Source organism: Myzus persicae, unplaced genomic scaffold, assembly GCF_001856785.1.
Source record: "Myzus persicae strain clone G006 unplaced genomic scaffold, MPER_G0061.0, whole genome shotgun sequence".
Lineage (NCBI taxonomy): Eukaryota > Metazoa > Arthropoda > Insecta > Hemiptera > Aphididae > Myzus > Myzus persicae.
The window spans coordinates 369,198-383,133 of NW_019103989.1; the positions used below are offsets into that span (position 1 = coordinate 369,198).

The 13,936-nt window shown below is 25.5% G+C and overlaps 2 protein-coding genes across 2 annotated transcripts; both read right to left on the reverse strand.

The window, feature by feature from the left end:
• Nucleotides 1–31: 31 nt before the first annotated feature.
• Nucleotides 32–4,924, reverse strand: LOC111037304 (SID1 transmembrane family member 1-like). Its single transcript, XM_022319817.1, has 15 exons — nt 4,736–4,924; nt 4,519–4,667; nt 4,144–4,287; nt 3,922–4,066; nt 3,773–3,856; nt 3,179–3,402; nt 3,038–3,108; nt 2,193–2,286; nt 1,481–1,628; nt 1,235–1,420; nt 1,056–1,173; nt 740–979; nt 581–676; nt 277–515; nt 32–208 (listed from the first exon to the last, which is right to left on the reverse strand). Exons 1-15 carry the CDS (start codon nt 4,922–4,924, stop codon nt 32–34), a joined length of 2,304 nt encoding a protein of 767 aa, XP_022175509.1.
• A 2,354-nt stretch (nt 4,925–7,278) lies between these two features.
• LOC111037306 (homeobox protein TGIF2-like) lies at nt 7,279–9,894 on the reverse strand. Its single transcript, XM_022319818.1, has 3 exons — nt 9,066–9,894; nt 8,782–8,936; nt 7,279–7,446 (listed from the first exon to the last, which is right to left on the reverse strand). The coding sequence occupies exons 1-3, from the start codon at nt 9,240–9,242 to the stop codon at nt 7,326–7,328; spliced, it is 453 nt and encodes a 150-aa protein (XP_022175510.1). The 5' UTR covers nt 9,243–9,894; the 3' UTR covers nt 7,279–7,325.
• Nucleotides 9,895–13,936: the final 4,042 nt, after the last annotated feature.

The following is a 13,936-nucleotide window of genomic DNA, read 5'->3' on the forward strand; positions in this document are numbered from 1 at the left end:
TTAAATAAGATCACATTACAATTTACATTTACTAAAAAACAGGTATTGTAGCAGTAGGTTTATTATTAACATCATCGTCCAATGTAAACAAAACCATAAATGAGAGGTACAAACTAATAGCTGACAGGAAATGCCAAATATCGTGATTATCATAGAAATCCATAAAAGTACACGGAGTGTTATACGTTCTTGATTCAGCTGCACTTAGCTACATCCAATTGAAGAAAATTATCAACTATTCGTTTTGTTATTAAGATAAAATTTAAAAATACTTACAGTCCATGAACTTGATTTATGCACATAAAAATACAATGAGGCAGACCAAAATATCATAGCCAACAAAATGTACAGTAATGGCCAAAAATGTAATTTTTCCTTTGATATCAACTTCATGACAATATAAAATGATAGATACAGAATCAAATTGACCATAAACAATATTAAAAGGTAATTTCCAAAATTGCCAAACTTAATGATCCAATGACTTATGGCCAATCCCAAATTTACTAAAATACCTAAATAAATATTTTTAATAATTATTATAAAAATTGTAACTTAAAATTAGTTAGTTATGATTTACCAATACTCAACAAAACCATACGGTTCGGATACTTTGGTTTACATGGATTTGGTGCAGTCATTATGTGGTTTAAAAATCGTTTTGGTGTTTTTTTATCTAATAAATTAATAAAATTATTACTTTAAAATATATTATTTCAAAAATTATACTAAAAATTACCTAATTTCCACCTGCCCATATAGTATATTTGTGCGGATAACCAAAATATCATTATTAAATGTAAACAAGTGAAGAGAATAAAAAGTATTGGACCTTCGTACATAATACCAGTAAGACCAAGTATAATAACAAATGCCAAAACACCAAACACTAAATATGCATTAGCATTGATGTCAGGATGTCTAGTTTGATAAATTTTGATCATACTCAACATACATATTATGTACATAAAACTTGTATCTAAAATCAGTTATTAATAAATATTAAATTATAAAACAACGTAAACCCAATATTCATAACTATTTAAAGTAATTACCAAATTGAAAATTGGAATGATTAGGGCATATATGGTAACAAGCACTCATTAACCCTTCCATAGCTAGTGCTGATCCCATTGCGTAATACAAACCACAATGATTGGGAATACCAAATTTCTGTGAATTAAAAATATTTTATTAGAAAAATCAGTCAGTTATAAATAGTTACAATAATTACTTTGTTGGGTATATTCACACATTCTCGTTTATATGTAATTAAAATGAAAAGAAGTCCGAAAAATATATAACCAATATTTGAAAATATATGATTGAAATCACTAAATTTCCATGGCCCTAATACAAAACTATGCGAACATAGAAAATTATAATAACACAAATCCTGATTTCCAGTTTCATTGAGCATCTAAAAAATATTTAAAACAGGTTATTATTTTTAATAATTACAAAATCAAACAGAATGTACTTTTTGTGAAGTAAAAACTAATTGAATAACAGGCAATGAATAAAATACAGCTACTGTTATCAAATTCCATACGTATAAACTAGATTTGGCTTTTAAAATTCTATGATCTTTTTTAGATAAATCACTGACATATAAACATGCTTTGGTTCTGAAAAATGAAAACGTTAAACATATATTATTACAATTTTAACCTCAAACATTAATAAATGAAAAATATTTCTTGGTGTCCCTTTGCTTTTTTTTTTTGTCTATTCCATTAGTATTCAAAGAATTTTAATTCTGTTGTACTCTATGAATACATAAAATCTAAGATCTATTTTTACATTTAGTCTTTGTCTTGGGTTTATACTTTTTATTTTGTAGTATATTATAGACATTTAATTTAATAATAATTATTAAAAATGTTAATATGAATATAAATATTTTGTTAATTGGTACAAAAGAAAATTCAATTAGTCCTAAACAGATTTATTGAACATAAAATACATTTCATTTCAAGTAAACATTTTCTATTATATTCACATGACCTCAATCTTAAACAAAAATTACATTATACAGGATAGGTCGGTTATTATCTTGTTTACAATGTAAATAACAATGAAAATGTTGTAGCATATTCTTTTAATCTAATATTTAATGACGGAAATAAAATATAATAAGAAATTGAATCAATTTGTATTAATATTTATATTGTGATTAAATATAACATTACCTAATCAAATCTTTCCAAGGTTCAGGTGAATTCAAAATGTCAATATCAGTCTCATCCAAAGATGAATCATAACTCACATTATCATCAGGTTGAACTAAAAAATATTAAAATTAACATAATTTAACAATTCAGAGACAATAAAATTGTTTGAAATTATTTAATATCATAGGTAAACTCCCTTAATGAATAAAAATCTAAATAAAACTATAATAATGTATACTTATGGAAGGTATGGCAATGATTAAGCAATGTTGTATTTATTATTTACCTATTTTTCTCATAACTTTTGACTTCCAGATAATTTATTATATGTACTGGATAATAATGATGATTAATATTGATTACAGATCTTAGTTTATAAAAAAAAATTTTTTTTAATGTTATAAATAAGTGTAATTCTTAGTTGTTTTTTTAAAAATGTTTGGGAAATAATGTCTCAAAAGTATTATCCTCGTTTAATTTATAGGTTAAAAAAATACCGTTAATTTTTTTCTCTACTCAAACCTAAATTTGAATTTCACTAATATCACTAATATTAATCATAGGCAAATTTAAAACAATTTCTCAGATTTGGCCAATTTTTTGGGAAGTACATTAATTAAAATTAGCTCCCCACTACATAAAAAATTAAAAAAATTAGTTTTGAGTTAAATTACATTTGCAGGTTAAGGCATTCCAAGAGTAATCAAACACATAAATAAACCTACGAATATAACTATATATTTATTTATAACTCGTAAGAGCTTTGTAGCATATAATAATTCAGTTACAACAATGTTCGCAGCTTATTGGACCCACTTTGTATATTAAATTAAATATTCTAAATTCTAAAATGTTATTCTTACTATTAACAGGGGTTGAACAAATACTAGTTGACGGTTCTTCTTGAGTGATAACAATTGTTTTCAGATCATCTCTATATTGAAAATAAAATTATATATTTTACATTTTAAATCTTAATTTAAATTAAAGTACAATAAACTCACCTTTTAGCATGATAAAAAAATGTGGTAAATACCAAAATAGAAATAAAAATAAAAATTACTATTAAGCAATTGATTATTTGGTAATTAAAATCAACAGTTGGTTTAACCACAAAACGTATATGTTTTGTTCTGGAATTGGTGGCTTGATAGTTTCCTCGATGACATGCTGAATTATCACTATGAACTACAAAGACTATAAACAGTCCAAGCGGGTACTCATCTTTCTACAAAATAATATTAATATTATTAAAAATTAGATTTACACATATTTATTACATTAAAGTATGCCTCGCACAAGCCTAAAAGTAATAAGTCTTTAAATACTTAAAAGTAATTATTATTTTAAGTACCTAAGATAATTAAAACGGTGACATTTTTCAAGCCATTAATACAATTTGGTTGGTGACTCGTGATAATACATCAAAACAATCAATACTATTATTTGATAAATAATAATAATAATAATACTCTTTTAGGAGATCACCAAAATGATTTCTTTATAATCATTATTATTAGTTTACTTTTCTTTAATTATACACATATTAGTATAACTATTACATACATTAAATATAAAACTAAAAAACATAAACATACCGATATAATAATACCACCAGTTTTGCTGACAGTTTGTCGTAAACCATCATATTGAACTGTTTCTAGAGAGTCAAAAACTGGACACTAAAAATATAAATAATTGTTTATATGTTGTGTATATTTTGGATACATAATTATTTTATTCATACCGATGAATTTTGTATTGACAATGTCATACACATGGTGTCATCTGACATAACATGAAGTAATACCATAGAAGCATTTTGTTTAAAACTATAATAATAATATACTGGTTCCGATGGTGATAGGCTGAATGATACTTCTTGATTTAATCTTAACAATTTTAATTTAATAAATGAAGGATATTTTATATATTTTAATGACATAATATAATAAATAATAATACTTACAATACATTAAATGATTTTTGAACATCCAAACGTAAAATGAATGTGTTATTTATTGGACTGTTAGTTGATACACTTACAACTATTCCACTTTCATTGTTGGAAGCACTTAGTAACGGACACAGTATATGAGCGGCTTTGTAATATCTAAAAAAATCCAACAGTTTAGTTGTTGAATAGTTATTTGTAAATTAGTATATTGGGTATCATAAATAGAGCATGAAAGTCAGAAAAATATGATATTCTAGATAGTTAAATGACAAAATAATCTACAGACATTTTTCAAAAATATGATTTGGATTGAAATATTATCTTATAGCTGGATTTCTAATTTATTTTCCTGTAGATATAGGTAGTGGTATAACTCATAGTTCATACTTTATTTCTTGTTGTTTTTCAATGAACGGCAGTTGCCATGATATCACTCCTGAGCGGTGTCTTACAACAACTATTAAAGGATCTATAATGTCATTATTTTCTGGCTCTACTAATGTGACTTTAACTCTTGGTGGCTGAAACGTTGAATTCTATTAAATAAATAATAAAATTAAAATATAATTTCCAAATAATAAAATTAGATAATTAATACGTTTACCGGCATGTAATCATAAAGAAACAAATATGAAAGAGTGTTGTTGATAATTGTTGGGTAATTTTGTGAGTAATTTCCCTTCAAGACAATGGGTATAAGATCATTTGACTTGTAACTTGCATATTTTCCACTGATTAGTTCACTCCACACTGATGCCAGCCCAAATATAACGACAAGTATTGGTTTCCACATTTTAATGAATCAAAACGAATATTTAAATGAAATATTTAGTAATTTTTTAGTATTGTCATTGAATAATAAATTTGTTTAAAATGTGTGAATAACTGTTTTGATAATTCCATATTCAATTACGTCAAGGTATTCACAAAAAACTACTGTTTGATGAGGTCTACGGTACGATCAATGATCACTAAGAACAAAAGAAAAAAATTAAGTTTGAATAATAATAAAATCATAGTATACTATGAATAAAATAATAGAATACAATAATATTTACTTTTTCTAGTTTTGAAGTGTGTTATCATTCATCAAGTTATCTGAATATAGTAATAAACCACAGCTGATGTATTTATAATAATGGTCTTATCACAGAACAATGTTATTCATCACCACGGCTGACTGTAGATGGGCTGTGTACCTATATAACTGAATAAGTAATAACTTATGTAGGTACCTAATAGCTATTATAGCCTATTATAGGTATAAACTATTTAACCATAGTCTATAACATATGGTCTACACGAACACGACTACACTCTAAACGTATATTTATTTGTTTGTATAGTAGGTACTCTACACTATGGTAATTGGAAAAAAAATCTCCAGTACTTATGAAAATTAGGGTAATAATGCATAGGGGCATGTCAAGTTTAATTAAATATTAATAATTTAAAAGAATAATTTTGTAAAGCTTACAGTACCTAAATTATAATAATATCACCTAAATGGAATATAAAAATACTACAAAAATTGTATGTTAAAAATGCCGAAAGTTTAACCGCCGTTAAGAGATTTTTTCCGCAATTCCTACACTTCCACTTCCACTTCCACAAACCAGGAGATATAAAAAAAAAATAAATATACTTCAAATGTTAATCGTTATATTATATTCATATTTCACTTATATGGACTTAAATCTGAATGTATTATTATTAGGTAGGTATATAGGTATTTAAAATGTAAGTCTATGATGGTTCTATACCTTCATTGCTATCGAGAAGAATAGAAGATGTTGATACAGTTATTCAGACTTCAAGGCTTCAACTATTTCATCATACATAAATACAACTTACAAGTATACAAGTATACAGGTACACTACTATGGAAGCATCATCGTACCTATAAAAATATTTCTTATTCCTTTTTGTTAAGTAGTTATACTAGATAATAACATATGTAGGCGGTACATATAAAATATTTTTTTAAGTATATTATAGCTATCTAGTATGGTAGTACCATATACATGATTTAAACATACAAATAATCGTTATTTATTGGAATATTTTAATTTCCATAAATGGCGTGTTGGTATTTTTTTTGCACAATAGTTTTTTTAATTTTAAATCGTAATAGTAATCAATTTATGAATTTATGATTGATTGGAGCGAATTTGATTTCATTATAGACATATGTATTCTATAATCTATAGAGTATGATGTAGTCATATATTTATGAACGGTAAACACAAACAGCATCTACCATAGTTACTACCATTCATACAAAAATACTGAAGGCCAAATTTATGATAGGTACAGCATTATTTATAGATTTATAATTTGATATATATTACTATATTTTGTATAATTTAATTTGTGTTATCGGTTTACATAATTACATATGTGTACTTAATACTTATGAATTATGATCTATACATTCATGATAATGTTCTTGTGCCCTATATGTTTAAAAAAAAAAAACTGATTTTCATCTTCAAACCAGTAACCAGCTAGGTTATTGAGAAATCGTTTCCGCTGCGTGTTGCTGACTACACATCACCAGATACCAGCCATAGGCAGCTAATGACGAATACACGATGGATTATAGAACTGTAGAAATTAGAAGTGTAGAACAACAATGTGTCTTTTAAACTTATTATATAACTAATATAAATTATAATTTAATAATAACAATAACAAATATAAATAATAATAACAATAAAAAAAAACGTTATAAAGTCACTATGTATTATTATTATTTATTGCATAAACATACATTTTTCATATTTAGGTTTAATGGCCCATAAATTAAAATAATTAATTACGATAAAATATTAGTTTCCTCTGTAGATAAATAAATTCTTATTATTTCCTTTACCAATGCATTTGAACTATATTAATATTTGTACATTATTATGATATAATAATATAATATGCAATAAGTATTATATTCTATTTTATATTATCTCACAGTAGGTAGGTACATTTATTGATGTATCAGAAAAACTGTTATACAAAGATACTAAGATAGGTACCAATATTATCTATAAATATTAACTAATAAGGTAACAATCGTATAGGTAATTAATTTATTGTACTTAACAAATACACTTATAATTAAAAACAAATAAATGCTTATAATATGACCCTATTGACTAACCGTACATAAAAAATAATGTATACCTAAATATATATTATTATGATGTACATGAGATTCGTGGCAATTTAGTAGCCACTTCTGCTAGTAATTGCAAATTGTAATCTTCGTTTTTGGGTTCAATATTAGGTTCTGATTCGACCATTTTTTTTTCGGTTTTGCTAAAAAAATAAAGTCTATAGATAAACACTTCATATAGCTTCTGATTGATTTTTTTGATTAAGTAACATAACTATTTTAATATTTAGTTGCATGCCCGTATTTTATATATTAATAAAGTAATAATAAATTGTATTAAATGTATATCTCTCCATTGAAACATGATAAAATGAAAAATAAAGTAACTAAATAGCAGGTATAATATTAAATCTATACGTACTGCGATGATTTAAAAAAAATAAGAATTAGGTTATTTAGTGATGAATGGTAACTAAATTCCATATTAAAAATTAAAATTTTACATTTCCTAATGGCTATATTGTAGTTAAAAATATGCACAATAAAGATCACTGCAAATATATTTTTAATAATTTAAAATTAAATAAGTTGTAAGCTATGAACATACAACTTATAAATGAAGAATATAATATTATGAGTAGGTGATAATTGTATTAAGAAAAAACTAATAAAATGACTAATTCAGACAATCAGTTATAATTAAAGAGGTTGTAGGCCTATAGCGTATAGCTAATATTGTTGTTATCAGGTCTTATTTCCTCAATAAATGTATTCAAAAAACGATTCTGAGCGGAGGTGGTCTGTCCCTCTTTAGCTTATATTACTAAGTGTATATTAATATATATTATCATATATTTACATTGCTATTAATTTGTATGGTAGCTTATTTTACTATATAAAGCAATAAGCCAAATACAGTATAAAATAAATTATAAATAGGTACCTAATCTCTAAGAAATAATCTAAAATATTTAAAATATCTATGGTTATTTGTTTTTAAATCACAACAAAATAAGTTTAAATCGATTTTGTCGAAAAAGGATTTTTTTTCGTTTTCCAGATTATTTTGAAAAGTACTGGGAATTTCCGATCCCCTAAAATATCAACTAGATCAAATTTTCTACTAGAAATAACCCTCAAAGTTGAAAATTTATCAGATTATTTTCTGATTTAAAATGTGATGACATAATGTCCATAAACTCAAATAAAACACACATCGTTGTACAGCCAATATATTTATCGCTCTTCTCAGAATCTAAAATTTAATTATAAATTTCATACATGAAGAGAAATTATAGTTTTGAAGGAGGTTCTACACTTGTGTTCTAACTTCCGAAACCAATTGCCTGTCTTCCTATGTCTATAAATATTATTTTAAGAGATATTTAAAATACAAAATATTTATAGTTTATACGCCTTATTACTTTAAGTCATTATAGTTATTACTACTTGTTAGCTCCTACGCACTTTTACATTAAATCACTATAGATAAACACTATGTAGGTTTGTTTTAAACTATTTAAAGGCATTATTCATACCATTGAGTTTTCTTTTCAAAATGGTGAGCAAAACTGTTACGAGTGAAACACGTGAACTTTTTAATTTTCAATAGTATTAGACTTTTGTCTATATCCTTTTCCTTTAAAATGTTTGGAAGTATTCTCCGACGACTATTAATGAACCAATTGTAAATCTATATGATTAGGACATTTTTTAAACACATCATTAATATTCAAGATAATATATTATATTGTAGTATTAAAAAAAGTAGTAGAATTTATTTATTATGTATATTCATATAAACTATATCAAGTATACCTACTTGATTTTTAGTAAGATTTGTAACTTCCATCAAAATTTTCTTCGTTGACTCGGATGGATATGGATTGGTACAATTTTCTTCAAGCCATCTAGTTAAAATGTTAACTGCAGCTTTAGGTAAATTTGGTCTCTTCTGTGGCCTTACCGTAACTTGAAGTTTCCTATTGAATTTAGCCATATTTATTTTAGCTATGCCAATCTAATTTGGGAATTTATTATTTACAACTAATAATTTAAATATTACTATAAATTAAACGAAAATAATGGAAAGAGTTTAGTTGTTATACTATATAGTACATAAAATAAACATCGACACTAAATATTGTTCTTGTATATGAATTATTGGTCAGATTAGTTGTTCCCGTATACCGGCTAATTGTAAAAGTCAAACTCTACTGCTGTCAAAACCTATTTATAGTAGAGGCATGTGTTCTAATCTAAATGTCAAAGAGAACAAATTTCGTGAAGTGCTTGAATGGACATCGCTGTATTAACTATTTCAAAGTATATATTATTACACCTTCATGTTTATTATAACGTGCATAAGTATATTGTACAATAAGTTTGTCTTATTCAGTGAAAAATGAAAATATTAGGAATATTGATTCCATAGGGATAATTTTTTAATACAGCCTATACTTACCACTTTTTCTGATTATGCTACCGATATAATTACAATTTTTTATTTTCGGTGAAAACTATGAACGTGAACCAATATTTAAACAAAACCGATACTCATACCACAAACTGACATCTAATAAAACCTACATTACATGAATAGGCATTGATTATGAATAATAAATTAATAAAATACATAAATTAATAATTATAGATTCATATTTTAAGTTCTGAGCTGAGCGATGAACTTATTAATTTTATAATGATGTGTGTTTATTAATTAATTAATTTTTATTTGTGCCTGTGTACACTGTACACGATAAGTAGTCAAAATAAAGCTTCGATTTTCAACATCAGTATCTATTCCGATGAGAAATTTAATCTAGTTTGTTCATTTGGGAGGTCAAAATTTAAAAATCTCTGTAATTTCCAAAGCACATGGAAAAACAAACAAAATATTTAAGGAGAAAGAGAATTTTTACGCGAAATTGATTTTGATTTCTAAACTCTAAAACAAGTGACCGCAGATACATGAAACTTTCACTAAATGTATATATTAACATTTTCTACACCCCTTATAATTTTAAAAATATTTTGACTTATGTTAAACAATTTATAATTTATAGGTATATGATATTTTCGATTATTATTAGTTTTTTTGAATTAATATCGACAAAAAAATGTTTGCGCTGTCAAAAAACTCGAAAATGTAATACAAAGTTCTTCGTTAGTTGTTGTTAGTGGAAATTAAAAAAAAAAGTTGTAAATCCACAATTTTTTATGAGCGTCTGAATTTCAAATTTTTATATAATACATAAAAATCACGAGAAATAGCAAATTATTTTGAGTTAGAAATTCATGAAAATGTTTCCTTTTAAATCTAAGATTTGAAAATTGAATACAAGATTCCTCATCTTTATCAAAAAAATGTCCACCCGAAAGTCAAATTTAATTTGTATTCAAACTCGATTTCTTATTGAACGATCTTATTTTGTTGTAATTCAAAACGAATAAATGTAGCTAGATTCTTTAAATTTATACCATAATATAATGTTTATCTTATCAATTCTTAGTTATATTTGAAAATTTTTCAAAATATTTTACTCCTTTTGAGTTGCTTACGGATATTTTAAATTTTAAAATTTTTCATTTTTATGAATGTCAATTAAATTTTATTTGTTGAGTCAAAAAGCCTGAACATGTAATCCAGACCTCCTGATATTGTTACAATAGAAATTGAAAAATATTAAAAATATATAGGTACAATTTTGTTTTATAAGCATTTAAAGTTCAAATTCTGACAAAATGTATTAAATTATATAGAAGATAAATTTTGCTGTTAAATATTTATAAAATGTTCAACTTTTATAGCTAAGGATCAACAATTTAAAACAAAGTTGTACCTACACAAATACTAAATTCTGTGACCAAAAAATCTGAAAAATATATAAACATGGTTTCTTTTATAGTTCTTTTATGTTCAAATTTGGACGAAATCGCATTTTAAATAATCAAGAATAGTAATTTAAGTTATTTCTTTGTAATTTAAAAATATCAGTAGTCGGATCTTGAAACTTTTTGAGTACATTATTATATTTGATATAGACACTGACTTTTCCAATTTAATTTTTTTGGGATAAAATGAATTTAACTTATACTGTTGTATACTAATGCTTAATAGTAAAATAAATTACATAAATAATATGTTCTCAAATATACTAAATTAACTACTAAATAATATATTAGGCTAACAGACCATCTTCGCTCAGAATCGTTTTTCGTATACAATGATTTTATATCTTTGAATTCAAATTAAACACAATTTATTACAGTGGGTAACCACTTGTAACTTGAAACCTACTATACAGCAGAATTTACCATTTTAAGCTAAAATAGTTTCTTTTAAAGTTTTAATTAAGTGAATTAAATAATATAAGAAAACCGATAATGTCGTTCCACTGACCACTGCATAGTAACTTGTGACAAGTGAAGTGTCATGCACTAAAGTGCCAACAAAATATTGGTGATTTTAACGAATCTTGTAAAAAATTAAAATTCAACCTAAACTTTTGTTTCAATTTGTGTTAGGAAAACTAATGAGAAAACATGTAATAGCCAGTAGGCAAATTCTTAACCTTCATGTATTAAAATTAAAAATTAATTTTTAACTACAAAATAGTTAATACATTTTTGAGATTTTAACAAATTCAAGCTTATTAAAAAAAAAATCATTTGAGCATAAAGTTCAATAAGAACCAAAAAATTTAAACACTTGAGACATTTACATGAATCTTTAAATGGCTCGGACGTGTTAAAATATTTTTAAAACTTAGTATTAATTAAAATTGTTCCTATATTTATTTAAGGACCTTGCAAATCCTATGCATTTTTCATTAAAAAAACCTTAGTGACTGACAAATATAAATATTAAAGTACTTTTAGTGGTTTGATAAAAAAAAGTAAACATTTTTAAGTTGATAAGAAATTTACTTTGCATCGATCGGAGCATATATATTTTTAATTGCTTTTAATACATTTAGTATAAAAATTTAAAAGTTGATCAAATTTAAAATTGTATTCCCGTAAAAAATTGAATAAAAGTGCTCAGATTGATGCAAAGTAAACTTTGATCTGTACTTTGTTTATACTTATGATCATTTACTATACACTAACAAAGACGAGTAATGGCCACAAATTGCCTAAACACAATTCCTTAAAAATGACAAGTTTGCATCAATGCTTAAAGTGGTACAAATTCCAGGGGAACAATGTATACATGTATATAGTTTGAAGCTTTTTATATATCATTTTATGTATAATGTCTAATGCAACAGTTCTCAACCTTTTTGAGTTCGCGACCCCCTATAATGTCACCAAGATGTCCAACGACCCTTTTATAATGTAAGTATTAAAAAATTGAACCAACTGTTATTATTGTATTTATTTGTGTATATATATTTCACAAAAAAAGGTATATTATGTAGGTACACTTCAATGAACGTTTTTATCGACTATCGGACTATCCAAATATATATATATACATATTATAACACATTAACACTTACTATTAATTATAAGATTCTAAGTGAAACAATTTTTTTCCCACATGGATTGACGACTCTAAAATGATTGTTGGCGACCTCCCGGTTGAGAATCGCTGGTCTAATGTATATACAATTTATAAACAGTGATTGTGTTAACATACTCATCAGTCATCTCACTTTTAACCACGATCATGTTCAAGTTTGTAATTTATTTCATGTAAAATTTAAATCACAAATAATACTACATTTGTAAATGGGACGTTAAAGGGGACGATTTTTAATCACCGTCAGAGATAGGGGGACCAAATCTTCCTTCGTCCCTTCACTTCAACCCCTATTTGCAGAGATCTTTGAACCCTTGGTAACAATCAGCAAGACATTTTTAAGCATCTAACGTTAACAAAAAACCACTCTTCTCTATTATATAGCTAGCCTTAATTATTAAACCTAGTTTGTATTCGATACCGTCTCTGTTTTCTACAAAAATAGATATATCTTGTGCCAACTGCACTGTCTATCCGAATTCCTAGTTATCGGATAGAAGTATAAAACTTATGAAATCATACTTGAATTCGTCATGAAGTTTTCTTTATAGTGGTTTTGCTACTTTTTGAAATTGAATTCATTAGCCCTTCAAAATAAGATTTTTAAATTTTGAATATTAAGATTTTAAAATTTTAGCAATAATTAATATTTATTCAAGTCGAAAAATTAATTTAAAAATGTAAGATAGTTATTTCCATGTACATTTTATGACAAATTCAAATTATTTTTTCAGAAATTTTATTGGATGATTAGGTTAGTTAATATGATTGGCAAAAGATACTTATGACCAAAAAAAAAAAACAACAAAATAATGAATACTAATTGGGTAATTTGTTATTGATATGTACGTGGAGTGCTCTGCTATTTATTTTATACATAGTCACTCACACTAATGATCATTAAATTTTATTGCGTACACAATTACACAACCTGCACGGCTTGAACATACACAGATAATTACCAATATTGAACTCCTTAAAAACTGTCTGGATCGAATCGCTTTAAGGATCCTACGAACCCTGTCAATTTTTCATAAATTGGGCATTAAGGACTGACAAAAAATAATATACTGCTAGTGATTCGATTTGAAAGATATCTGTAAACTATTTTGATCTGATAAAGAAGTTTACTTTGTATCGGTTGGACCATGTATTTAATATTTAAA